Here is a 25,346-nt window from a genome sequence, read left to right as displayed (position 1 = left end):
GGAAAAACATAGCAGAATGTTTTAGTCTTAAAATATCAAATATAATTTCATAATATTTGAAAGTTATTCTGAATAAGATAGTACTTGTTATGAACAGCATTAATAGTTCTGGATAATACTTTCAGATAGTTGGCTTTGCTGAAAGTTGATGGAGTGCAACTGACAAAGCAGTTGTGTCAAGTTAAAATCTGAAGCTTTCAACATAAATCAAATGGCTGACAAATAGAAAATCTAATGAGCAAATCACTTAACTGAACACTGTGGCAATAATTCAGTTTGTGACCCCTTTAACTGTCCTGCTCAATGCTAGGCAATTCTGGGAACTGTAGTGTTTGTGAGACATTTAGCCTTCTCTGTAGAGCGCTCTGGTGCCACAATAAACTACAGTTCCCAGGATTCCCTGGCACTGAGCCAGGACAGTTAAAGTGGTCTCAAACTGGATTATTTCTGCAGTGTGTTTTGGATCTTAGTTGCTATTATTCTTGTGGACGTTGATGTGTGTAGCTTAATTGAATCCTTCCTTTACTACTCCTGGAAATAAATAAATACCCCATCTCTCATTCACCTATGTTATCCTTTCCTAATCTGGCGCTTTCTAGGTATAATAAAGGGTTTCAGATTGAGGAATGCTGTCTGATGAAAAGAATTGATAAAGCAAAAGACTGCTGAGCCAAGACTGTTTTATATGTTGTGTAACAGAACACTCAGTTAATGTACTGAGGCAGCAACTCAGGACAGTGAGATAGCACCAGTGCAGCCAGAGAAATAATCCTAGAATAAACCATAGAGGCGCGTTACAGACCGCCCCTTTGGGTTGGCCTGTAGGCGCGCCTTTCCCCGATGTATTGCGGCCTCAGCTGCCAGATTGGCAGCCTCCGAGGCCCCGATCTGCCGCTTTGCAGGCTGTGGGGAAGCGGCAAAAGGCCGCTTCCCTGCAGCCTGGAAAGGGGTGTCCTTGGGGCTTCAAGCCCCAAGGACACCCTGCGGCGGCGGGGAGGAGGAGAAAGGGGCCGCTTGGCCCCTTTCTCCCTTGCGTTGCTGGGTGCAGCCATCTGAAGCGACGCAAACCAGGAAGGAGCTCCGAACGGAGCTCCTTCCTGCTCCGCGCAAAGTGCGCATTAAGCGCCCTTGCGCAGAGCGATGGCGTCACGTCCGCGCCGCCTCGTTTGGAGGCAGCGCGTTCGTCACGCCATCATGGCGGCGGCCGTGTGGAACGGCCACTGCCATTTTGTACGGACTCAGAAGCACCGCCCCTTCCTAACCCTAGTACGTACTGAATACGTACTTTATGGCGGTCTGTAACCCGCCAGAGACAATCTAGAGTGCCTGCTGAGTTTGAAGATCATGATAAACAAGTGCAGCCCTCCTGTTTGCAATGGAAGTTATCTTTGCTATTCATCAGCAGTATTATTTATTTATTTATTTATTTATTTATTTATTTTCTGCTATTCTGGCCTCACTAGGGAGGGACCTCTAGAGCCTGGGAGCAGTCACTGAGAATACACCTCCGTTTTCCCACCAGATGAGCCTGAGAAGGTGGTGGGATAGAGAGAAGAGCCTCTAGGGATGATCTTAGTGCTCTAATGAACTCATATAGGGAGGTATGGTCCTTCAAATAACCTGGATCCAAGTCATATAGGGCTATATAGGTCAAAGCCAGCACTTTGAATTGTGTTGGAAATTGTAGCCCTAGCTAATTACCTGGCTACAGCTTTTGGGGCCAGCTGAAGTTTCTGAGCTCTTTTCATAGGCAGCCACACATAGAGTGCATTACAGTAACCCAAACAGGATGTCAGCAAGGCATGTAAGCAAAGCCATCCTTACCAGGATAGTGGGTATTGGGGTTCAAAAATATCTCAAGTAGCGACATATTCAGTCATCACTGGGTTTGTTTGTTTTTTTCTTTTGGGGAAGGATGGGCTTTATTTTTTTTTAACGTTCAGATTTCTACATCTATCTTTTTTTTTGGTAGGCAGGAATTGTCTAATTCTTTATGGTTTTTAAATATAGTTTTGGTAATTCTCAAGGTTTCTTTGAGCATGTTGATCTCTTCCTCTTGTTTCTAAGTGCTGTTGTCTTTACTCCATTTCTGATGGCAAAAAAGTACTGAATTTGCTATGAAAGAGGGTGTACAGATCAGCCCACTCCCATCCTGCCCCTGATGTCTTCCAAGTGAGTTGCACTGTAGCACGTACCACACCCATGGCATTGCTGGCTGGTTATAATGGAAGCTGTGGTCCAACACATCTAGAATACACCAGGTTGTGGAAGTTTTCTTCAGATAAATCAACTGAAAATAGGATTCTAAATTGAAAATAGGATGCTAAATTATCTCTTTTTTTTCTATTTCCTGTAGAATTGCTCTATCGGTTCAGAATGTTTTAAATGATTCTAGATAACTTCTTAAGTAAATAGGCTGTCAGTGGGTCAGAGTGGAAAAAAATATTGTAAAACAGTAATTTTAATATATTGCCTTCTCCTTAGCGACCACGATGCTACCCAACAGCCAAATATACTTGCAAATTATGTGATACTTTGATTGAATCTGTGGCATTTGCTCATAAGCATATAAAAGAAAAAAGACACAAGAAAAACATAAAGGTGAGTAAATGGCAAATCATACCTATAGCATTGTAACCTACTGGTTAACGTTTAGCATTTTATCAAGAAAACTCAGAATATCCCATGCCACAGCATAGTAGCTGATCAGTAGCTTCCACAACTGAGCATAAAGGCTCAGAACATAAAGGCTTCTGCATTCCACATTTCTGTGTTCCAAGCCAGGATACTCTGTGTTGCTTCCTGAGAAGTGGAGTAGCCATCTTCTCCTTGACCTTCCACAGTCTAACCTAAGCCCTTTTATTATTACCCAAAGTTCTGCTGCTAAAATTATTTGTCAGTCTTGTTCCTGAGATCAGGGTATGCCCTATAAAAGAGATAGGGTAGGAGTCTAGTCTAGGGAGTGAATTAAACACACATCAATTCACAGGCCAACTGTCTTCCAGAAAATTGTTAACTGCTGTCAAGTTGACTTTGACTTAAAGCAATACTATGAATGTAAGACCTTGGAGTCACTCCATCATCAACCATGCTGCTCAGGTTTTGCAGACTCAGGGAAGTTACTCCTTTGAGTCTTCCATCTGGAATGTGGTCTTCCTCTTTTCCCACAGCCTTCTACCTTGCTAAACATTAATTTCTTTTCTAGAAAATACAATGCAGCAAAGGTGAATGGTTATTTAGGGTGTCTGGAGACCTTCAGACAGCTGTGAATGATTATGCTTTGAAGGAGTAAAGAAGCAGGAGCATATTGAGGTATGACAGCAGAAAGAGAAAAAGGGACAAGGTTGTGGAAGGCCTTGAAGAAAGAAGCAGATCCAATGAGTTTCTGCTGGATTTAGAAGTGGACAGGAAGTCAGTGTAGGGATTTCAAAATGCATTCTGAATGGGGCAGTACCCATTTTTTCATGGCTTTGACTTTCTTTGAAGTCCTACTTCTTGTAGATATTTGGCTTACAGATTTGATGATTATTACTTGTGCTCGTTTCCACCCTATGGTAACCTTTATATTTTATTCATGAAGTAAAGAGCCTAATATTGGGACTTGAATAATTTGCCATATATATATATATATTGGTGTCACATTATTATTAGAAGCAATAATCATAAATCATATGTAATTTTATTGTTACTTTCTCTTGTACAGATGCAAGATGTTCTGCGGTTAAATATTAATTTTTGTGTACTAGTGATATTTTAGCTCATATGGCTTGAGTATGGTTTTATAAAGCCATTTCCATATCTCCCTCTCTTTGCCATACCCCCCAATACCAATGCTTTTCCAAAATTTGACCTCCAAATGATCCATCACAGTTCTCAAATCTCTAGGGAATTAGATATGATATTTGTTATGTTTTTCTTCCCTAGAGGAAGTGACTTCCATTTGGCCCCTTTGGGTTTAAAGAAGCATGGATGGAAAGAATCAGCAGAATTGCTTCTCACATCCCTTAGAGAAGGGATGGGCAACTGTGTAATACTAGGGGGTGGCATTTGCACTTCAGGACACATTGGAGGGCCACATCTCCACTGTACCTGCTTCTGGGGGGGAGTCCCCCACAAATACACTTTAGGGGACATGGAGGCATGTTTTTAGTCCTTCCTAGGCCCCTAGAGGACATTTTAGGGTAAAGTTTTTTTTGTTTGTTTGTTTGTTTGTTTTTTGCATAATTTTATTTTGACTCTTGGAGGACTCAAGAGAGCTCCAAGCATGGTGGAAATGCTCTCCAGACTACTCCAGAAGTCATTTGTGGGAGTTTCAGAGCAAACACAATTGTGGTGGTGGGGAAATGTGACCCCCTTGGACACCACAAAAATGGCCTTAGTGGGCTGCATGTGGCCCACAGGCCATATTTTGCCAAGCCTTTCCTTAGAGCATACAAGTGGCCTTTTTGAGGGGGGGGGGTGCATCCCTCTCAGGTATGGTGGGCAGCATTTAAAACATTAAACCTCTGACAGCTGCCCACTTTGTTTTTTGCTAGTAAGAGGACATACATTTTGCATTGTTCTCTGAAAAACAATTTCTTGGGTTTTTCCAACCTGTACAATATGAAGGGATATAAGAGCATTTTACAATTTTAAAAAATTTGTGTTCCAGGGTGTCTTTCCATAAATTGTTAAAATAACTCTGAGAAAATATACTTAGCTTTCTTTGTCTGTTTATTTCCAAAGGAAAAACAAGAACAACAGCTTCTGACAGCGCTACCTCCACCAGCACCTTTACAAATTGAAGCTATTGGGATTGCCATTGAGAAAGTAGTGCAAGAGTTTGGGTTAAATAATGAAGATTTGGAACAAAGGCTTGGAATTAAAACTACCATGGAAAATGTATTGCATAAGAAATTACCAGGTAATGATTAGTTGTGGAGGCTTTCTTCAGAATTTTATTTAAGTAGTATTTAACTAGTTTCAGTTAGTATTTTCATCATCTGTCTGTTAACAAAGTATGGCCTTGAAGTAGCAAAAAGAAGCCAGTATAACAGCTGAGAATAAGTGGAGTTACTAAATCATGGCTTGTTACAGACAGCCAAAATAAAGCTGCTTCGAGTCACAGTGGAGGTATGGTGTTTCAATTATGCATGCGTCCTAAGAATCCAGAAGTCGCACCAAAGCCACGCTCCAGTCCTTAGGGCTGGAACGTGGCTTTGGTGCGACTTCTGGACTCTTAGGACATGTGCATCATTGAAACACCATACCTCCACTGTGTCTCGAAGCAGCTTTATTTTGACTGTCTGTAACAGGCCCATGATTCACTGTTCATGTCCTTCATAATATTTATGGAACATAGACTAGCCACTAAAGGAGCTTGGGACTAGAGCCTCTTCTAATTCCTAATGCTGAACTAGATTAGTAGTACAGAGAACTCAGGATTTTCCCCGCCCCGCGCATTGTACAATTTGAATTAAATTTTTCCATTTTGTTTTACTATACTGTAGATTGTTCTCTAAGACTATATGGCTCTTCCTGTAGCAGATTTGGTTTCAAAAACTCAGATGTAAATCTTGATATTCAGTTTCCCGCCAGTGTAAGTATGGCCTTTTTCTTTAAGAAATATTGAATAAATAGATTTTTTTTCTCAGCTTATATACTTTATATCATTTGTATCAGCCACAATGGCCATCATGACAGCAGCTTTAGAAAAGTTATCCATATGAGGGATTTGCAAAAGCAAAAAAATAGAGTATACCCTGCTTACATAACAAAAATGTGCATAAAAATCCTCTTAAGTTATAGTTGGTGTTAAGTAACATTTTAATTAGATTTTTCCTTCTAATATGGCTATTAGAAGAAAATTATCTTACATCAAAACCTATATTTAAAAAGCCTTCTTTAAAATATACCTTATCTAAAATGTTAGGCAAGCTGTCCCAGGCATCAGAGGATGAGTGAGATAAGCACGCGTGCAAGTCCCCCACCTCCCTTCTAATACTTCAGAGAGCTTGCGTGAGCTCTCTGAGGCATTGGAAGGGAGCGGGGGGGGGGTGGACGTGTACACACACTGCCTTTGCCCCTTCCATGCCTTATTTGCGGATTTTTCACTTTCAGCTGAGTGAAACCCTAACCCCTGCAAAAGTCAAAGTTCGACTGTATACCAAAAGTAACAGTCAATATTATCATTGAATAAGATATACATTTTTAAATTTCCTGACGCCATTGAGAATTTCACTGTCCTCCTAAAAGAGGTCGGTTTATTTGACAATAAGAGTACGTAAGGTCTGCTATAACTAAAATGGGTCACCAAAAATGGCATGGGACATTTTTGTCCCAATACATTATGTTGGCTGGGATTTACCAAAAGTACCACAGTAAGCAAAGGAATCAGTTGTTTGGACATTTTATTTTTATTTGTTTGTTAAAAGAATAGGAAAAAACAAGAACTCTGTGGCAAGTAACTGATGTTTAGGGAAATGTTTTACAATTGTCTGCATGTCTGTGCTGCAGAATGCCTACATTGCCAGTCAGTTCTGCGTGAATCCTGTTCTAAAACATGAGGGAATAGAACAACCCTTTCTAGTACATAAGGTTGAATAAGCAAGTGAAATGCCATGAAGTTTTATACTTCTGTAGAATTTGAAATACTTAATTCACTAAGATCTTTAAAAATTCTATAGCTTTTGTTCTGCTCTTTTTCATAGATGTCTCAACCAGATGTTCTCTTAATCGTACAAGAGAGCCTGAAGAACTGTGGTAAGGCATATTTATTCATATCTGTGGTTAGCCACATTTTCACTCACACAAGATTAAGAGTGAAATAACACTGCAGAAAAACAGAGATGATCTTTTCTTTCACCAGCTTCTTCGTTTATATCATTTCCATTTGGTCAAACTTACAGATAAATGCTTCTTTAAAGTCCTGGTGAGGCAGGCGTATCTGCTCTCCCCTTTTCTCTGTGTTTTGCTGTTCACATACTCAGTAAGGGCTTCTGGAGACAGCTGTGTTTATCTTGCTGTTGCACACATGGCTGCATTAGGATCAGCTAGAACCAATTCCCATTCTTTCCCCAGCTCAAAACTGTATTGCATTGTTTACTGTCACCACACTGTTGCAACAGAACAGTGAAAGTCTGCATTTCTTCAGCCGCCCTTAACCATCCTCTCAATACTGATGCTGCAAAATATGTCCAGATAAACAGACAATGAAAAGAAGGGGAGGTGCTGGGTTGGTGGAAAAAGGAGCTTCTTTGTCATAATTTTTATGAACTGAGGAACCTCCGTATTGGGAAAATACTTATTCAGTTTTATTTTGGATCTGTTAGCATTGGGAATTGCAGCACCTCTGCAGTATGCACCTAGTAATTGGCCATTTAAAACTGCAGCCCTCTCAAATGTTAAATACTTCTTCTTCCATGTAGATGTTCAGATCTGAAGGAAAGGCTGCAATGGTCAAGTATGAGGGAAGACAGGCAACCAGAATACATCTGATTTCTCAATAGCAAGATGGCCTATATCAACTTTGAATAATAATAATAATAATAATAATAATAATAATAATAATAATAATTATTATTATTATTATTATTATTGTCCCGCCTCTCCCTGCAGATCAAGGCAGGTTACAATAAAAAAGATAAAAATACATAATGATTGCTGGTATCTATAGCCAGCTTTTTAGATTACTCCCTATTGTAGCAAGAAGGCATGTGAGATTTAACAGATGCAGATTTTTATTCTGCATGTTCTCCTGGTTCCACAGTCAGTATCACAAATACTGATTAAAATTGCTATAATGTCCATAAGCATGGATTAAAATAGATAAAGCCACAATAACCCATTATATTCATTTGTTTACGAGTCTTGAAAACGGCAGAACACCTAAAAATACCAAAAATTAAAATAAGCACAATAAAGCAATGAAAAAATCAGGAAATCATGTGGTTGCTTGATTGTAGGGCAGGGCAAGGTATCATTTTCTGAAATGATTCTTCCTCTGTTTTAATTGCCAACACAAAGGTGTGTTTTACAGAAATTGTAATCAGTCACGTCATTCAGCCTGTGTGCCACTAATTCAAGCACCAAATGCAGATATAGAAACTGAAACAAAAATTATTCCAAATATTTTACTTGTCATACATCTTGGTGCTATGTGGCCTAGCCTCATTTCTGAATGAAGATATTAATAAACATGCCTTAAAAAAAACCTGGATGACTGTCTCCTTTTAAGACTGGGAATTAATGGTACATACTATACCAAAGTTATATTTATGGAAGCTTAAAAAACATAAGTTTAGTTAATGTTCCATTGTGTGGTATAATATGATCTAGATTTAATGCCCTGGATTTGTCACAAAATCTACTAATATTTACCTGCTTGCTTCAGCCTTTAAAATGGTATTTGCAAAAGTAGATCTAATTATTGTGACTGAACAAGAATCATTTTAAGGCATTTGTCAGTGTTATAGATGTGATAGATAAGGCACATGGGTTTCTGCAGTTGAGCATGATGGCATTTTTGTTGTTATTGCTTTTTTCACCACAAGAACATTTCTTTTAGTTTTGAATTTTCAGAATCTAATAATGGTTTAAAGTGACCATCTGAAGTTCATGGATGGCTGAGATAATGATGCTTTTGCTTTCTGATGATTTTGTTTCATGCACAAAATTATTAAAAATATTGTGTGTAAAATTGCCTTCAGATGCATACAAATTTCAAGTTTAGATTTGGGTCTTATCTCCAAGATATGTCATTATGTATATGCAAATATTCCAAAATCCAAAAAAATCCAAAATCCCAAATGTTTCAGGCCCAAGCATTTTGGATAATGGAGATTCAACTTGTAGGTTCAAATACAGTAGCAGTTCTATAGTTACATGAAAACTACAGCCCTTTAAACCTTTGTTTAAAACATAAGCGAAGAAGTAAAGGGGATTCTTTTAATTTTCTCTGTGTGAGACATGTTGTGTTTGACATTTATTCATAACCATGATTAATGTGGCGTTCTCTTTCCTCCCTTAGACTCTTTTATTGATGTTGATGCAGATTTCCATTCTAGAGTGCCTGTGGTGGTGTGCAAAGAAAAACTAAGGTCTCAGTCAGCAAATTATTGTGTTCTTACAATGTATAGCCATGTGAATTACAGATGCCCACACCTATGTTAGTATCTGTACTAAGTAACTAAAAAGAGAGAGAGAAGAATGATTCTCAGTAACCGTCCAGTTTAGACATTGGCTAACCAAATGCTCCCAGGAAGCCCTCAAGCTGGACATGAGGGCAACAGCATTCTTTTGTTCATGTCTCTGAGAATCTGTTATACAGAGGCAAGGTGTCTCTGATACTGGAGAAAAATGCAGCCATCATAGAGTCATAGAATCCTAGAGTTGGAAGAGACCGCAAGGGCCATGCAGGAAATCACAATCAAAGCATCCCCAACAGATGGCCATCCAGCCTCTGTTTGAAGACCTCTAAGGAAAGAGACCAGTACCTGACGATCTGTTAGAAATCTAATAGTAATTGTGGTAGTATTTAATTCTTACTGATGCTAGGAGTAAGAAATTATGTTATCAGTCATATGCCATCATAATAAGTGTATACATCTGTCATAGCTTTAAGTTTAGATAAAGTAGTAAAACCACCATAAAACAGTGTTAGATAAGGGCATTGCTTCTATGGAACAGCGGTCTCAGGAACATGTATACTAATGTTTGTTAATCCAACTGTGTTATCCAGTTTGAGCCAAAAAAGTCACCCAGCAAACAGGGATCTCAGCCCAACAAAAGTCAGGATAGCCATCTCAAATTTTAAGTTTTTATAATGCATTGAGCAGAAGAAATCATCCCACTGCTGTTACTGAAAAGAGTAGCTGCATATATTAATATGCTCATTCTCCCTGCATTCTAAATAAAATGAAAGGACATATTTATTTTTTATTTATTTATGGTATTTATACCCCACCCTTCAGCTCATAAGGCTGTCAGAGTGGCTTACAATTATTATTTTTAATTACACAGGCTTACAATCTAAAAAGACGTGACACAAAAAGAGAAAGGAATGGTAGTGGGGAAAGGGATCAGGTCCAGCAGTTCTCTTCCTTGGACCAAGGCAGATGGACTAGACACTCGGCTTCTTAATCTAGGCCGATAGACTTTGCAAAGAGGAGGAGGAAACACAGAATTGCTGTTTTTAGCAGTAGTCATTCATTTCCAGTCATTAAAATTTCCATCCTTAGTTTGCTTTATTTGTTGGAGGAAGAAAAGTTTTAATTTATGTCTTTATCTTTTAGTGGCCTTGTTTGCAGAGTAAGCGCGGGAAATGAAAATGCTTGTCTAACGACAAACCACTTGGCTACACTAGGGAAATTGGAACCTCATCTTGTGTCCCTAGTTACTGCGTTCAGACACTGGGCTAAGGTAAATCTGATCCTAGTAGCAAAGCATTAGGTATCCGTATTTATATATGTAACTGAATATTGAACCAGTGTGTAAGCTTGGGTTATGACCAGATTGCATATGCTTTATGGATAAAATTGCTTTGATTTTGAAGATAGTGAAGGTCCAGTGGATATAGCTTTGACCTTGGCTTAGCCATTTAAAATTGATATATTTTTTAAAAAATTACAAATAATGTGAACAAAATCTATGGTGAGTTAAGACCCACCTTGTGTGCCTTATTGTGATACCTTCTGCCACCTCTATGAGGTCAGGATAGTGGTGAGGCATTCCTAACTCCCCAATCTTTACATTGTGCCAGGATCAACTGTGAGAGGGTAAGTCAGGGCAGGAGCAGGCTCTAAAGTTTCCATGTAGTCAGGCCTGTGGAGGAGGGTGAGTCTGTGCAGAAACAAGTCCTAGAGAACCACTCACTATGCTAGATAACCTCATAGTGGCTTTTCACAGTTTCCCAGGATTGGTGTGACCAGCATCCCTCCTGACTTCTGTATTTGAAACTGCTGGGAAAATTTGTTGAGAGTTTGGGATTTCAGGGCCAACAGAATGCTTATGCAACCCATAAGGTTGTGAGTTCAATACCAGCAAAAGGGCTCAGGCTTGCATTCTTCCGAGGTTGCTAAAATGAGTACCCAGATTGTTGGGGGCAATTAGCTTACAGTTGTAAACCGCTTAGACACTGCTAGTTCAGTATGAAGCGGTATATAAATGAAGCTGTTTGTTTGTTATGACTCCCAATATTTTCTATCCTTTCTATTTAAATGGAAAGGGTTAAAAAACTGAAAACCTGAAGCTCATTGTAGGCAAGATGAGTGAGTGCTCATGGTCATTTGAAAGGCAGATGAGGGAATAGGAATCTGTTTCCTCTCGGAGTCTGAGGTTTGCAGGGTGGACATACAGTCATCTCTCCGTATTCACTGGGTTAGGGGCAAAGGACCCTCACAAATTCGAAAATTTCATCAATAGCCCCTTTCCCCAGTTTCAGAGCGACAGGAAGGTGCTAGAGAGGAGTACTTGTGCTTGCCTCTATTCCCTCCTCCGATGCCTCAGAGAGCTTACATGAGCTCTCTGAGACATCATAAGGAAGCTGGGGGACTTGTGTGTGCTGCTCTCACGCCTCCTCGCCACAGGCAAGCCCTCTGAGGTATCAAAGAAGGGAGATAGAAGCACACATGAGATTCCCCTACCTCCTTTCCAATGCTTCAGAGAGCTTGCCTCAGCTCTTTGAAGCATCAGAAGGAAGATGGGAGACTCGCTGTCCCTTCCTCTGGCTGCTGCTGCCCTGGAAAGCCCTGGGAGAAGCTTCCCCAAGCCTTTCCAAGGTGGCAGAGGCTTGGGGAAGGGAGTCCTCTCTTCCTCCAGATCCTGCTGCCCTGGAAAGCCTTAGGAGCCCTTCCAAGGTGGCAGGGAATCCTCTCTTCCCCCAGGCCCTGAAAAACCTTGAGAGAAAGAAAAAGAAAGAAAGAGGTTGCCTCTCTTTCCTCTCACAGTCACCCTGTAGCTGGTTCAGCTGGGCTAGGAACAGAGCGGCAGGGAGGGGATGGGGAGGAGAGGGAGTGTGTGTGCATGTGGAGGCATTGACCTCGCGAATGATCAAAACTGGGAGTTCCAAAGCTGTGAATACAGAGGGACTGTATTTCTGAATTCAGTGCTGAACCAGGATATCCAAATACACTTGCAGAGTTAAAGCTAGCACCCCAACTGCTTCTTTTCATGTATTTGTTGGATCTATTGGATTGGCACATGCCTTGATTATACATTGGAACTACTGTAATGTGTTCTACATGGGTTTATCTTTCAGAAATATTCAGAAACTTCAGCTGGTTCAGAATGCTGTGGCCAGGCGGTTGACCTGGCATGGCTGCAGAGAATATGTGTCTTCCTCATTACAATAGCTTCATTGACTGCTAACTCGGTTTCCAGGCACAATTTAGAGTGCCGGTTATGAATTTTGTAAAGCTCTAGAAAATCTGGACAAGTTGCCAGACTGTATTCTCCCATATGAGCTTGGTCAGATTTTAAGAGCCCCTTCCCTTTCATCACTACTCTCAGAGACACATTGACAGAAACATGTGAGAGAGCCTTCTCAATAATTGTTGCTAAGCTCTGGAGCTCTAAGGTGAAGGGCCCTAGGTTTGTTCCATCATTGTTGTTCTTTTCCTGGCAGATAAATACATTTTTATTCATACAGGCTCTTGACTGCTAAGCCACTTTGAGGTCTATTTGTAGAGAAAGAATGAATGTTAAATGAAATGTATGACATTAAATTAAAAAATAAACATGTTGAAATTAACGAGATTTAAATACTAGCTGCTTTGACTGGACTGTAGTCTTTGGCCAGGTTTAATTTTTTTCTTCCACTGTTTCAAAGGTAATAATTTTCATGATTTCTTCTAAAGGGCATTGGACTATATTGCTTTTTATTAACTTACTGAAAATTAAAAGAAACATCACCTTACCACATATATATATATATATATATATATATATACACACACACACACACACACACACATATATGACTGTTTAATTTCTTTTGTATTCTCCTAATGCTCAATGTAGCAAACTTGTCTTGTTTTTGATTTGATGTTATTAGCGTCTTAAGTTTTATTTTGTCACCAATATTAGTAAAAACAATGTTTTATAATTGAGATTTTAATAGTTGTGATCTGATCAAAGGGATTGATACTGCTGTCAGCAAAACACTGACATAGTGATGTATCAACACAATAGACAAATAGCACGCTTCTTCATTACTTAGTATACAATCCTGCTTTACTTGTGTGGGAATGCTCTCTTCCGAGTCATTACAACTCAAGCAACAGTTGTAGAATCAGGTTATTATTCCTCAGTAGTACTGTGAAATGGTGTTCTTTATGGTCAGTTTAAAATAGCTGCAAAAGAATGTTTTAATAGATCTTTCCTTCTCCCCCTCCCCCCCCCCTTCTCTCTCGTTGTAGCTATGTTGTGCAGATCGTCCTGAAGAAGGCGGCTTACCGCCTTATGTGTTTGCTCTAATGGTTATTTTCTTTCTGCAACAGAGGAAAGAGCCATTCCTGCCAGTTTATTTAGGATCATGGGTATGTGCATATATGGCATAGAATCTTTTTAAGGATTTAAAAGATGTTTTGAATTCTTTTTCTCTTGGATACATCCAAGGTATGGTATTTTTAATCATCAGGTGAAAAGAAGGAAACAATCAATCTTAACAAGAAATGCATTTAGACATTGCAAGTATGGCTCACAGAATCAGAAAATAGACATAGGTTTCAGTGTTGCCTCTTACCTCCCCTCTCCTTCCTTGTGTATCTAGCTTTGAAAAATTACTTTCCAGTGTGACAGAGCATAGTTTGGAATGGTATCTGAGTCAGCAAAGGATTCTTTAAAGCAGTCCTTGAAAACTATTTATAGAGTCCTATAGGCTCTGCAGACATAGGCGGGATACAGACCGCCCCTTTGGGGCGGCCTGCACCCACCCCTTTCCCCGATGGATCGGGGCCTGAGCTGCCACAGTGGCAGCCCCAGAGGCCCTGATCCACCTCTTTTCCAGGCCTCCAGGAAGCAACAAAACCGCCCTTCCCCGCGGCCTGGAAAGGGGTGTCCTTGGGGCTTCATGCCCCAAGGACACCCCGACAGCAGTGGGGAGACAGAAATGCATTGAGTGGCCCCTTTCTCTTTTGTATCGCTGGCGCAGCCATGTAAAGGGTGCGCCAGCGATACGCAGCACAAAAAGAGCTCCGTTTTGGAGCTCCTTCTAGTGCTGCTGAAAGGGCGCCACAGGCGCCCTGCAGCAGCGCCAGGACATAACGGCCATGCCGTGCCATTTGGATGCGACGTGGCTGTTACGTCAAAATGGTGGCACCCATGTAGACAGGGCGCAGCCATTTTGATGTCCTGGCGACGTACTAGGGTTGCGGGGCGTATATAAGCCATGCTCCAAGGCAACCCTAATACATTGCCAGAACATGCTTAATGGCCCATCTGTACAGGGCCATAGTTACCCTGATGGTAGAGGCATAGGCAGTGAGGAAGAAGAAGAAAGAAGGAAGGAAGGAAGGAAGGAAGGAAGGAAGGAAAGAAAGAAAGAAAGAAAGAAAGAAAGAAAGAAGAGATGGTTGTGATGTGATGAAAGAAAGACCTTGTTGGCTCCAAGCTGCATATTCTTCAGTTGTTTATTTTCCAGAGGGACCATGGAATCAAGGCAGTAAAGGAGGTTTGCCTTGGACATTTGCCTATCCCATCTAAATGAAACTGGAAGTGAACTTTTGGTCACTTCTGATTTTTCATCATTATTGTGCCTTCATGGGGCTGGTGCAGCCCACAATGGGTCCTGGTCCTGGGATAAAAAAAAATGCCCCCTGGGCCCTCCAACATTTGCTATTCCTAGAATAAAGACCTTGTGGACTTTGAAAAAAGGTTATTCAAAGTTCTTTACCAAAGGTTCTTGAGAGAATTTAGAAGTCACAAGCTAAGATGAAAGATCCTTTTATGACTTATTGGTTAAATGGTCATTTACATGGAAGGTAGAAACATCTTAAGTGTCACAATGAAAGAAGGTAAACAGTGACACTGATGCTCTTTAACTTTGTTGACTTTACCCAATTTTGCTGTTTGTGAACAGTAGGGTTTTTTTTTAGAGAACACACCATAATAATAATAATAATAATAATAATAATAATACAGTGGTACCCCGGGATACGAAATCACCGCGTTACGAAATTTCCGGGATATGAAAAAATCCCATAGGAAAAAACTGTTTCGGGTTACGGTTTTTTTTTTTTTGCGTCTTACGAAAAAATTTTTGGTGCTTTTCGGCGCTTTTTCACACGAAATCGCGGCTTTTAGCGCTAGCGCCTATGGTTTTTTCGGCTAGCGAAAGATTTCGGGTTACGAATGGCGCCGCGGAACGGATTACATTCTTAACCCGGGGTACCACTGTAATAATAATAATAATAATAATGTTTATTTATATACCGCTTTTCCAAATTAGATCAAAGCGGTGTACAACAGGAAGTACAATACAAAGTCAAAATAAAACATAACAGGCCTCTCTCCCCCCAAGATGGTGGTCAGAAGGAGGGCTCTTAGTCTTTCAGGCTGGCAGTTGGAGCTAGCCTGCCTCTCTTCCCCAAGATGGTGGCTGAAGGGAGGGCTTTTCTTCTTCAGGCAGGCAGTTGGAGCTAGCCTGCCTCTCTCCCCCAAGATGGTGGCTGAAGGGAAGGCTTTACTTCTTTCAGGCAGGCAGTTGGAGCTAGCCTGCCTCTCTCCCCCAAAGATGGTGGCTGAAGGGAGGGCTTTACTTCTTCAGGCAGGCAGTTGGAGCTAGCCTGCCTCTCTCTCCCCAAGATGGTAAGACATGATGAAATATTTTTTCCCTTCTCCTATGCTGTGTGAGATGTTCCACAGGAGTCAGAGTTGCCTTCGGGTTGGCCAAAGCTGCAGCTCCAAATAAATTGAATCCAGGAAATCTTCCAGGAAATCTAGCTCCTCTGGAATAGCTTCATGACATCTCTCTTGGTCAGGCTTTTTCTAGGGAAATGTAACAATATAAATATATAAGGTCTAGTATTCAGTTGTGTTAAAGAATGTGGAAACACTCTCCTAGTCTAATCCAACAAACCTGTTCTGTTCCAACAAGTAGCATATATTGCTTGTAATATCATTTGGAGTGGAGGAAGCAGTGGAAATGCTGTTAGACAGCTGTTAGACAGTGAGTTGGATTTATACTTTTCCTTTTGTGAATGATAGGGCTCTTTATATTCACAAAAGAGGTTCTGATGGCAGAGGCCACAGGTTGCCCCAAGCACCACCTTCCACACTGTTTGGGAGGAGTACCTGAGTCCTCTGAAGCAAATTTTCAGAGAGGGAGGAGAGGGAACTGACAAAAGCCACACTTAGATTTTCTAAGAGGAGTGAAATGGAAATCTAAGATCATGTTTTCTTTAACACTAATTTTTCTGTCTTAAATTATTACTTTATCTCTATTGCTATAGATTGGTGGATTTTCATTGAACAAATTAGTGAACTTTAATCTAAAAGAGGTTGAGAATGACATTGTGGTGTGGGAACACAGTCCTGCTATTGATGATCCCAGTTCTTCAAAGGAATCTTCTAAGAGGGGCAAGGTATGATATGTTAATTTGGAGTGAGGTAATATTTAAAATATACTTTTATATAAAAATGACTGCTTTGCTTGTAAAATGTAATTTCTGATGTACATACTTTAGAGTATTATAGACTCCCATTAGCTAGGGAGGAAAAAGATTGACACTGTCATTGACTTTAGTGAAGCTTGATACATCCTGCAGTATGCAGTCAGTTCTGTGGACATGCACAGGAGAACTGAAGAATCAGAGTCCCTGTCCAAGCAAAAGGAAATAATTAATTGTACCTGATCAGCAACAACTGGGTACATGTGTAATCCAATTTTAAGATAAATGTTTGAGTCAATTCCTGTAACTTAATATTTTGTGTTCATACTTGTCCCAGTTAGTTAAACTCATTGGAAAAGGACTTGTTAGTTAGAATCACATAAACTCCAATGATTTCAGTGGGACTGCCACTGGATTTAGCTTTTCTCTGGAAGTAAGTCCCCTTGCATTCCCTAGGACTCATTTCTGAGTGATACGCTAATCAATTAGACAAGGCCAAAGTCAGAACTAGAGAGGCAGAACTACAAAGCAGAACTGGTGTTTAAGGCAAAATAAGCTAGAACAGGTGCCCTCACGTGATTGCTATTTCTGGCTCATGGCTGCTACATGCCAGGGCTAGGAAGCTTAAGGCAGAGCAGCTCACAAGTACAAATCTTAAGTGTTGGTATACTGCAGGATGAAAGCAGGTGTCTTCAATTTTGCATTTAATAAAATAGAAGCTTCAGCTGAAAATGTTGTATGGATCTGAAATATGGGACTTTCAAATTGCTGCAGACTGAATGGCAAAAAGTTGCATAGCAAAATTAGGTTTTCTGTGACAATTGGCTCATAGTCAAATATCTTGTTCATAAAATTTGGGTTTTCAGAGATTTCTTTTCTCAGAAAGAGAATTTACCAGTAAAGAACAGTTCAAGTTATGTGTTAGTGACATGTTGTTCCAACAAGACTTTGCTTCTCTTATCTACCATAGTTAACATCTCCCCATGGTATAATTTACTTAAACCTCTTTCAGGCCCAAGGGACTACCTATTTAAAACTGAAGTTTTGTTTAAGATGGGAGCTAACATTAGCTAGGTTCCAGCTAATGCTCTCCACAATTTTGGACAGCAGATTAGCTAAACTCCCTTAACAATTATGCTACTATTTGTAGTGTTGTATTGTTATATATTTTAATCATGTTTTATGTTAATTTTTATAGTTTGGGAGGGAGGGTAGGGTCAAGGTTTTGTGGGTTTTATTGTTTTTATATTGTGTATCATAAACTCTGTTGTTACTTAACTTGCATGTTTAAAAATTGTATTGTTGTGATAGTGACAATTTTAATTGTTTTTAAAATTCCATTGATAGATTTTAATTGATTTCCTTCTATGAGCCGCCTTGATAGAATTCCACTCTGGAAGAAAGGCAGCATAAAAATAAAACAAAACAATATTGTTGTTGTGATTTGAATGAAGTGGATGACCTTCCTCATTATTTGTTTAGTTGTCCTTTATAACAGGGAAGATGATCACATGACGGATGGGACAGCATCATCCTGTCCCTGTCCCATCCTTCCCACCCCATCATGGGAAGGACTTTCACACATGACCCGTGCTTGACCCGACAAGAGTGAGAGTGATCACGCAAATCACTTTCACACTACAGCTGGCTGAAAAGCGCTTTCAGACATCATTTGCACTCTTTTGTATTAACAGAAGGACCCGTTAATACCATGGCTGAAAGTGCTTTTCATCTGGCTGCAGTGTGAAAGTGATTTGTGCAATCACTTTTTCTCGGGTCATGGACGGGATAAGGATGGGTGAGTGCTCCTGTCTCTGTCTCATCCCCCTTGGGATAATCTCCAGGGAATCAGCGGAAAATACATTATTGGCTTGCTGTGTATTAAAAATAATTGGTCTGCTTGCCCCCCCAAAAAATCAAATTTTTGCTTTTTAATAAGGATTCTAGAAGAGTTGTAAATTTCTTAATGGCACTAGTGAAAGCCTGTCTATGTTACTGTAAGACTCTCCCAAAAGTCTGTTTGTATATTTTAATTGTTACTGGCAAGCTTAGTAGTATTTGAAAGGGATTTGGAAATTCTACATTATATTTTAACTTTGTCACTTGCTATTTGTATAACCTCTTTGATGTAAGATTGTGATGAGCTTTTGTTATAAGTAATTAAACTTTAACTTGAAGTGACATACATAAAATTATGCCATTAGTTATAAAACTTTTAGCTTCTGTGTGTAACAATACTGCACTGAGGTCAAGTTACTCTCTGACTTCAGCTGGTACAGTACATTTAAAACCTTGTTAAAACTGTCATGTTAATGTATTTTTTTCTAATTTGGAATGTAGCTTCTAGGGAAATGTAACAATTTACCCTTTGCTTTCATTGGTAGGTTCCCTTAGTATTTGATTCAGATCACCAATGTTCAGTCCCAGTTGGACAACTCTGGGTTGAACTGCTTCGTTTCTATGCCTTGGAATTTAATTTGGCTGATTTAGTAATCAGCATACGCCTCAAAGAAAAAGTGTCTCGGGAATCAAAGGATTGGCCTAAAAAGCGGATTGCTGTGGAAGGTACTTTAAATTAGTTCACTTGAACAAAGGTCTAATTTATGTAATCTGTTAGGGAAGTTTTATCAGTTTGGGCCTCTACAAGTAAGTTAGGATGGCACAAGCTTTGTTTGACGGTGTGTTTCCACACTGGAGAATTAAAGCAATTTGACACCACCTTAACTGTCATAAAAAGGTAAAAGTATTCCCCACTGACAAAGTTGTCAAGTTGTGTCTGACCGTTGGGGGTACTGCTTATCTCTGTTACTAAGCCAAAGAGCTAGTGTTGTCAGAGACTAATCTGTAATCATGTAGCCAGCATGACTGCACAGAATGCTGTTTACCTTCCCACCGGGGTGGTACCTATTTAACTACTGGCATTTGCATGCTTTCAAACTGCTAGGTTGGCAGAAGCAGAGACTAGTGATGGGAGCTCACCCCATCATGCGGCACCCAGGCCTCAAACTACCAACCTGCCGATCTTGCAGTTGTCAAAGCCAGCATCTTAAGCACTTGAGCCACTGCATCCCATCCTGTAGAATCCTGGGGTTTGTAATTTGATGGGGCACTAGAGCTCTCTGACAGACCAAGCTGAATTCCTCACCAAACTACAAATCCCAGGATCCCAGAGTAATGGCAGCTAAAGTGGTGTCAAGCTGCTTTAATTATGCAGTGTGGATACACCTCAGACATATGCTGACCTTTTCCCCATTCAATAGAAAACTTGTGGGCTATTCTGTCGCCTTTCTTCTTCCCTTCTCTCACTTGTTTTGCTTTACTGATGGATTGATATGATAGCCTCTCTTTGCCACAGTGTTTTAGCCTACAGCTGTTTGACCATAGAATTCTCTGTAGGGGTCAATACAATAACATTGAAAACACCTGATGTCAAGGGAGGGCACACAGTTGCTAGGCTGAGGCCCACTCTCGGCTGATTTCTATAATTATTGTCTTCATATGCTGCCCGTATGGTTTAGGTGGCTTTCTCTCTGCAGTTCCTCACTCAAAAGACCTGTTAAAGAAATTTAATGTGAAATAGCTCCATCAATGCAACAGACAAATTGTTTTTAAAAATACTATAGATATATGTTTACGTCCTGTTTCCCCTACCTTGCTGGATGATTTACCAGTCAAGTGGGTAGCATAAAATTCAAAGAATAAATATAAAACTACAAGTTAATAGTTATATATCTAGGGCAGTTGGAGTAAAGAAACATTTACATAATATGAATCCCAGTATTATAGTTCTGGCCGTACTTACCACGTTTACTGCCTTCTGAGTCTATTGTGGGTCATGCCTGTTTGGATGAAAATGGAAGTGTCAAGAAGTACTCTTAGTTTTTTAAAAATGCTTTTTGAGGTTTAAACAAAGCCTGTTGATATGGCAAGTAGCATTTCAATTGAAAAATTTAGCATCTGGGGGCAAAATTATTCACATGTATCTCATTCTTTTTCTGGTCCTGAAGGGGATGAAGGGGATTTTTGGGTGCTGCACAAAAGATCCTTGTGGGCAGGATAATTTCTATGCATGGCCTATACAAGTATGATTTGATCTTCTGCCAAAAAGCATCCAATGAAAGAGGGAGCCAGACCTCCCAGAGCACACAGTTGGGGCACCAGACCCTGTAACCACTTTCCCTGTCCCTTGTGTTTCATTGGATGGAAGAGTGCAATGTAGGGTCTCCACTGATGACCACAGTATGCTCACAAGTTCAGATTATTGTTTTGAGCAGTGTAAGATGACTTCCACAAATAAGTAATGGGATCATGATAAGTCTTGTGAAATCCAGGTTCTTGAAAACAACTTTCACTGTAGACATATCCTGATCATTTTAAAACGTTTTGCTTGTTAAAACATGTGTTTTGAAGCTTTGCTTTTGCATTCCATGCTTTGTGCACCTACGATGTCTCACAGTCTGCATGTAATCTTAACATTTTCAGACATGAGAACTGACCCTTTTAATTCCATTTGGAGATAGCAAGTAAGCAATTTTACAGAGTTTACTTGCAACTAAAGTCCTTTTCTGTTTTGTGTTTCCCATTTTACACTCATTGGTGCATTGTTCTACAGCTTTCATAGTCCATGTATGACTTCAACTGTAATTTTAATCATACCTTTTATTGGCAACTTGGGTTGGTAATGTGAATTTTTCGCATGTAATAGAAGATAGTATTTTAATCTATGGTAACACTTTCAGTAATGCATACAATAAATTGGATGATGTTTGACTTACTCTTTTCAGATCCTTACTCTGTGAAGAGAAATGTGGCAAGAACCCTTAATAGTCAACTGGTATATGAGTATATTCTTCACTGTCTACGGGCAACATACAAGTATTTTGCCATGCCTCATAAGCAGAGTACAAAAAACAACCAGAAGACACTTCTGGAATCCCCAGCACTCCTAGAGCCCGAGGAGACTGCTTTTAAACATGATGTTCCTGTTACACAGAATGAACATAATGAAGCAGAGAAAACTGCAATGGGCAGTTGTACAACTGCTACCAAGACAAGTTTATATTTTTCTCAGGAACAAATGTATGAACCTTCTGAAAACTTTGATGCTGAAAGCTTTGTGGAAGAACAGTTGGCAGAAGGTATAAGCCATTTACAAATTTCTCATGAGGACTCAGACTGCATAATTGAAGAATTTATTTCTGGAGACAACGAGGAGTTTAAACCAAGCTGTGAAGAGACAGAGAGCGGAAATGAAGGGGAAGAAGATGAGCATGAATTTCTGAAAAAATTGCTAGAACGTGCAGGTATTAATCAAGGTTTGGATGAAGACATTGAAAGTGGAGACCTTGCAGTTCCAACTAATGAACATGATGTTGAAAATGACAGCATTTCTGATTTAGAAAGTTTTCAAAACACAGTTAGTTCTCTTGATGACTTTGGCTTACAGTGCAGTGGTATGCTAGATGGCAAGGTTGATGATGAGGAGAGCACAGAAGATACTGATGAGCTTGATGAGTCTCTAATCAAGTTGGAACCACCAACTCAGGAACAAGTATTTGAAGTGGATAACTCAGAGGAGGAAGTAGAGGAGGAGGAGGAGGAGGATGAAGAGGAGGATGAAGAAAACAGTATTGTAAACCAGAGACATGGAAATGCTGTCAATACCGAAGATGAACTGGACAACACATACACTGGATCTGGCCTGGAAGAGGCTCTGTCTGAAGAAGAACTGTTTATATCTGTTAAATATGAGAATACAGAGTTCAGGAAGAGTGCAGATGAGCTTCCAAGGGTAGATGTGAACAAAGAAGATAGTGCTGAAAAAGAAGTATTTTCAGAAAGTAGCATACCTATAGATCAATGTAGCAAATCTGAATTCTTCTATGAATTTAATAAATCTGCTTTCACAAAAGGCAAGGTAATAATCTCTAAGCATCAAAAATGTTTTGTGTACTGTAGTGCTCTAATTGCAGATGATACTTATCTCTGAAGGTCAAATTCTAGTCCACATAAAGGTTAATAATAATAATAACAATAATAATAATAACAACAACACATTAGAAGGTGTGAGTTTTACCCCGCTTGTAACCTTAACTTTCACATTGGTAAATATGGATTAATGGAATGTCTGTTCCAGCAGTTTTCCACCATAGCACTTTCAGTTAATCCTTGTAATTTCCACCACTCCCACTTGCTGTACAAGGTCAGGCTGATGGGTTATAAGCTTCTGCCACATCTCTGAATGAAACAGGAGAGTGACTGATCTCATATTTACACACTTTACGCACAAAGTTAAATTTGAAATATTAAAAGCTATAAATCTGAAGCAGCGCTATGGACTGCATGGGAAAAAGGGCAAGGAGCAAATCACTCTCAGCTGGTGCTTGCCAGCACTAACAGCATCCTGAGATTACAACTTTGCTGCCTGCATGTACTGGATGACAATAAAAGGTTAGGCTCGGTGACTGTAGCTTCTCTACTCCATCCTTTCAGTCACTGACTAGCCTAGCATTTAAAAAATATAACTCCACTTGGAACCAGAAACCCACTCTTTTCTACATGTACCCCACCCATTTACTATGAAGCATAGTGTTGCTCCTGCCCCCTGCCCCCCATTATAATGTAAAGATGGCCAACTGACTGAGGGTGCTTCCAATTCAGTCACAAAATAGTTCATTTTATGCTATCAAAGTACATGTAGTCTTGATTGTGAAACCTCCCCGTGAGTTAGGGTCAATATTGTTATGACTCTTTGACCATTCAAGGAGAAGTGAGATTATAATTAGAATAAAGTGGCACCCAGTAGCACAAGAAACGTTCTACATCTTGTATAAGCAAATTCCATATCCACATGTATCCTGAAACTTGATTGTGGTTGCTGCTGTTTCTGGATCTCTTGAGATTTCTAGAAAGTAATGAGCTGAGAGAAGAATAGCAAATATATTTTTCATTCTCTTGTAGTCACCTACAGTTGTTTGCAGTTTGTGTAAGCGAGAAGGTCACCTAAAGAGGGATTGTCCAGAAGACTTCAAAAAAATTGAACTAGATCCTTTGCCACCATTAACCCTGAAGTTTTCCAGTACATTGGATCAAGTGTGCATCCAGTGTTACAGTAAGTTAGCACAACTTTGTCTAATTTGCAGATTGACTGCAGATTTCTAATTGCATGAACAATATTATATAAATAGATAAAATTGTATTAGGAAGAAAATGCTAATATTTCACAAAGTAGAATTGCAACACCACTACACCGCCACAAACCAGGTGGACTTTATGATTGTATTTAGAGGTAACAGAAGAAAATGGCAGTTAGGGAATTGATAAGTTCCACATCCTGCTGGCTACATCCTTTTCAGAGTTGTGTCTTGCCTTACAACTGACTAGCAACTGGAATTTAGGTTGTACAGAAACTTACGGGTGTTGCTAAAAATCTGTTTCTTTTGAATAAATGTGTAGGTATTAACATTATTGCTAATGACTAATTCGGAATATATACAGAAATAAGTTGTTACTGTCTTATCAGTTCTTTACGCCAACCAGATATGATCTTCTGTCAAGTAAACAAATGTTTTTCTTCCAAAAATTTAATTCTGTAAGTTTACAGTGACTCTTTTACTTCATGTTTTCAATATGAAGTCCCTGTACCAGGAAGAAGGTGGAATATAAATAATAAATAAATAAATAAATGTATCTTGCTTCATAGCTTTTATATTTATCCTCTTGTAATACCTTAAATGATCAGTATTTTTTCTTTTTTTATTATAAAATATTTTATTAAACATAAAAAGACATACAGAAACAAATACATCATCATCAATGTACTCTTGTATGTAATTAAGACATACATAAAAATGATCAATACTTTTCCAACCGTGTCAGAACTATCAGAAAATTAGAATGTAGTGCAATGCTATTTAGGAATATTGAAAGAACTGTCTGTTTTGTGTATTTGCCACTTGCTGTCATGATTCATTTCTAAATCAAATTCTTGTATATTTTTTTCAACAGAGGATTTTGCTCCAACTGTTCTAGAGGACCAGGCTCGTGAATATATACGGCAAAATCTTGAAAGTTTTATCCAGCAAGAATTTCGAGGTGTTTCTTGTGGTTAAAAATTCTTCCTTGTTATTTAATTCCACAGTTTTTCCACAAAATCTTTATCTCCCTATGCTGTGTTAGTAGCAGAAACTTAGAGGGTTTTTTTACATCTTGTTTCCTTTTTAGGGACACAACTATTTAAATATATAAATAAATAAAATTGTATTTAATATGAGAAAATGCTTAAAAGTGTGTATAATCACTGAATATCACTGAAACAAATCTTTCCTTATAGGTACTAAATTAAATTTGTTTGGCTCTTCAAAGAATGGATTTGGCTTCAAGCAAAGTGATCTTGACATCTGTATGACAATTGATGGTCTGGAAACTGCTGAGGTAGCCTTTAAATATTGGTAGCTTGACAAACAGATATGTGTTACTTATCTTTTGGGTTTTTTTTTTTTTTTTGGGAGGGTGTTCCCTGAGGAATTAAATGTTGAACATACAGGCCAGCCTGCAGACAGGTATTCCTAATAAAGATTATTCACTGCAAGAATCAAGAGGCTGATGAATAAGCAAGTTCACTCTTACAGTATTCATGTAAATTTTTAAAAAAATCTGTTTGTTTGTTTTACAAGTTCATAAATCTGTTTTAAAATAGGAGGACTGTTTATCTTGTAAAGATGTGGGAGGATATAATACTGTATTATATGAAGAGAAACA

At 39.3% G+C, this 25,346-nt stretch overlaps 1 protein-coding gene across 1 annotated transcript in view; it reads left to right on the top strand.

The window, feature by feature from the left end:
- The window catches only part of TUT7 (terminal uridylyl transferase 7), a 45,679-nt gene that overhangs the window by 2,965 nt on the left and 17,368 nt on the right, over positions 1-25,346 (top strand). The window contains exons 3-15 of the mRNA XM_042449761.1: positions 2,485-2,601; positions 4,726-4,903; positions 5,490-5,578; positions 6,690-6,741; positions 9,008-9,077; positions 10,272-10,398; positions 13,395-13,514; positions 16,428-16,559; positions 18,971-19,151; positions 21,371-22,503; positions 23,547-23,697; positions 24,594-24,680; positions 24,919-25,019. Of these exons, the coding sequence (XP_042305695.1) occupies positions 2,485-2,601; positions 4,726-4,903; positions 5,490-5,578; positions 6,690-6,741; positions 9,008-9,077; positions 10,272-10,398; positions 13,395-13,514; positions 16,428-16,559; positions 18,971-19,151; positions 21,371-22,503; positions 23,547-23,697; positions 24,594-24,680; positions 24,919-25,019 (2,538 nt within the window). The remainder of the gene's footprint in view (positions 1-2,484; positions 2,602-4,725; positions 4,904-5,489; positions 5,579-6,689; positions 6,742-9,007; positions 9,078-10,271; positions 10,399-13,394; positions 13,515-16,427; positions 16,560-18,970; positions 19,152-21,370; positions 22,504-23,546; positions 23,698-24,593; positions 24,681-24,918; positions 25,020-25,346) is intronic.

The sequence above is a fragment of the Sceloporus undulatus genome, chromosome 2, assembly GCF_019175285.1.
Source record: "Sceloporus undulatus isolate JIND9_A2432 ecotype Alabama chromosome 2, SceUnd_v1.1, whole genome shotgun sequence".
NCBI classification, from domain to species: domain Eukaryota; kingdom Metazoa; phylum Chordata; class Lepidosauria; order Squamata; family Phrynosomatidae; genus Sceloporus; species Sceloporus undulatus.
The sequence above is the reverse complement of the archived record's forward strand: the minus strand, read 5'-3'. Positions and strand labels throughout refer to the sequence as shown.